Genomic DNA, 2,664 nt, shown 5'->3' on the forward strand with positions numbered 1-2,664 from the left:
GCAATATATCTGTTGAATCACGAATTTTCTTTTTCGTTCCACTGTGTTTTTGTAGAAGGAATGAGCTTTGTTTAGTAAGATACAGACTGGTTGAATTCTCTATTTAAATAAAAAAAAAAGTTGGTGAAATAAATTGGTTCAATAATATAACAGCACATAGACTTTTTATTAGGTGATAATATTTTCAAATCTAATTGTGATGACTTTTTAGGATTTAGGTGATCCAAGACACACCTGCATACGTATGTATATCCATTAAATTAAGCAGAACAGTTAGCAGTGTATTATGCTTCCTTCATCTATTTCTTTTTCTTTTTCCCTCAACATAGTAAGTATAGAACCCACCCTTGCAATTTGACTTCCCTCAAATCATAGGTGAAACAAAAACTTTTTATATTAAAATCCAATCCAACACATTCAAGTAAAAATGTAGCATCTCCAAAATCACAAAAAAACAATAATAATCTAAAAAATTAATACATTCAATTGTTGGGATGAGCAGGCACCCACCAAACCCTGAAACTCCTATCAAGACTCCCACTATACAACATGAAGCCGCCACCAACCCGGACCGGCGACGCCTGCAGGCACTTCACCGGCCCATGGTGCCCCTTCACCACCATATGCCTAAACACCCCACCATCCACCTCCCTCCTCCACACGCAAATGTTCTTATCCGCAGACCCGCTGCACATCATCCTCTCCCCCATCAAGCACACACACAACACCGCAGACTCATGCGCCTTGACATCACAAACAGGCCTCCACCCGTCCCAACTCCACCCCATAAGGCTCCCATCCGATCCACCCCCGTACACAAAACCCCCATCCTCACTAAGCACCACAGCATTGAAGGACACATCCCTATGCCCCTCCAGCACCTTCTTGCATGACAACTCCCCACCGCCCCGCCCCCACGCCTTGATCCGCCCGTCGGCCGATGCAGTGTAGACCATGCCATTCCCCGCCGCGATGCCATTGATGGCGTCGTCGTGGGCGTGGACGGACTCCAGGCACTTGAAGTCGGAGAGGCGCCACACCTTGACGGTCTTGTCCCAGGAGGCGGAGTAGATGAGTCCGGCGGAGAGGGCGAGGCAGGAGATTGTGTCTGAATGCTCGATCCAGAGGGACTTCTGGTTGCGTCGGGATTGGACATAGTTGCTCTGTTTCATGCATTTTCCTATATAGTCCTTGGTGGTGGGGAGGGTGTCGATGAGGCGGAACACATTCTCGGAGCTTCGAGAGACCTGCCAGGCGCGGATGCGGCTGTCCTGGTGGGCGGTGAAGACTCTGTTGCCGGAGGTGAGGAGGGCCTTGACGGCGCCGTCGCCCTGGCCGAATTTGGTGAAGAGGCGGAGGTCGGGCTGCTGCCAGACGATGATGTCGTTGGCGAGGGAGGCGCTGAGGATGAATTCGCCGCAGAGGGCGAGGCAGGAGACGGATCCGACGTGGCCGGAGAGGACGGCGAGGGATTTGTAGGATTGGGAGGAGGTGGCGGGGACCTTGGGTTTCAGATCTTGGAAATCGTATCGGAATGAAGGCGTGGGGCTTTCTTCAGCGTCGGTGGAGGAGGAGGAGGTGGAGGCGGTGCTACGCGGCGTCGAGCTTGTTGTTAGCAATGACGTTGGTTCGTGAAGGAACACGGATTGAAGCATTGTTTTTATTGTTTTTAAAAAAAAATTTGTTGATTGAATAATTTGAATTGGTGATTTGTTTTGTTTTTGTGAAGAATTGAATTGGGGGAGGGTTTTCTTCAATACATGCATATAGGAAATTAACAGAGAGAATCAATATTTTGGAGAGAGAGAATGGAATGGAGAAGAAAATAAATTAAACAGAGTGGGAAGGGGACGGGCGAGTACGGGGGTGGTGCAACGGCTACGTAGACTATACCAAAACTACCATCTTATTCTTTTCCATTGTGCGCTGTATTCCTGATAAATGTATATCTTGTTACAACAATTCATACAATATTAATAAATAAATATGAGTGAAAAAAATAAATGTGCGCTTTACTTTTATGAATTAATCTTATGGAGAAATAATAGTACTATGAGTGAAACAATGAAAAAGAATTGAGATTGGGGTGCTAAAAATACCGAAAAAATGGTATATCGCTCATATTATACCGAAAAATAACAAAAATTATCGAATTTTGAGTATACCGTAATTTTTCGTAAGTTTTCAATACGGTAACGATATGAATTTTTTTATACCGCGGTATATCGAAGATACAATATATATCGGTATTATCGATATACCAAAATATATTGAAAATCAATACATATTGAATTATTGGTATGTACTACCATATATCGAAATATATTAAAAATAAATACATATTGAAATTATATTTTTCATAATACATGTATTTGAAATTTGGTATATCGTACCAAAATTTGGTATACCTTTCTAAATAATATACCGAGTTCAGTGTGATATACCGAAATATTGATACGGTAATGGTATTGATATTATCCATACTGAAAGTTTGGTATACCGAAACTTTCGATACGGTAACGGTATGAAATTCTTTCATACTGATAATTTTGATACGGTATACGACAACATTTTCAATACGGTATACCGTATCGTCCCAGCCCTAATTTAGACATTTAATGTTGGGTGTGTTTGTATGATGGTTGATGGGGATTTTGCGATTGT

At 42.8% G+C, this 2,664-nt stretch overlaps 1 protein-coding gene across 1 annotated transcript; it reads right to left on the reverse strand.

Annotated features, from left to right (window-relative positions):
- Positions 1–456: 456 nt before the first annotated feature.
- On the reverse strand, positions 457–1,772 carry LOC121803333 (protein JINGUBANG-like). The gene has a single exon (XM_042203014.1). It carries the CDS (start codon positions 1,764–1,766, stop codon positions 483–485), a length of 1,284 nt encoding a protein of 427 aa, XP_042058948.1. The 5' UTR covers positions 1,767–1,772; the 3' UTR covers positions 457–482.
- Between the last annotated feature and the right edge of the window lie 892 nt (positions 1,773–2,664).

This window comes from Salvia splendens, chromosome 5, assembly GCF_004379255.2.
Source record: "Salvia splendens isolate huo1 chromosome 5, SspV2, whole genome shotgun sequence".
Lineage (NCBI taxonomy): Eukaryota > Viridiplantae > Streptophyta > Magnoliopsida > Lamiales > Lamiaceae > Salvia > Salvia splendens.

Bases quoted from the DNA above. Each gene is read 5' to 3' on its own strand.
- LOC121803333 (XM_042203014.1), bottom strand. From the start codon at position 1,766: ATGCATGTATTGAAGAAAACCCTCCCCCAATTCAATTCTTCACAAAAA.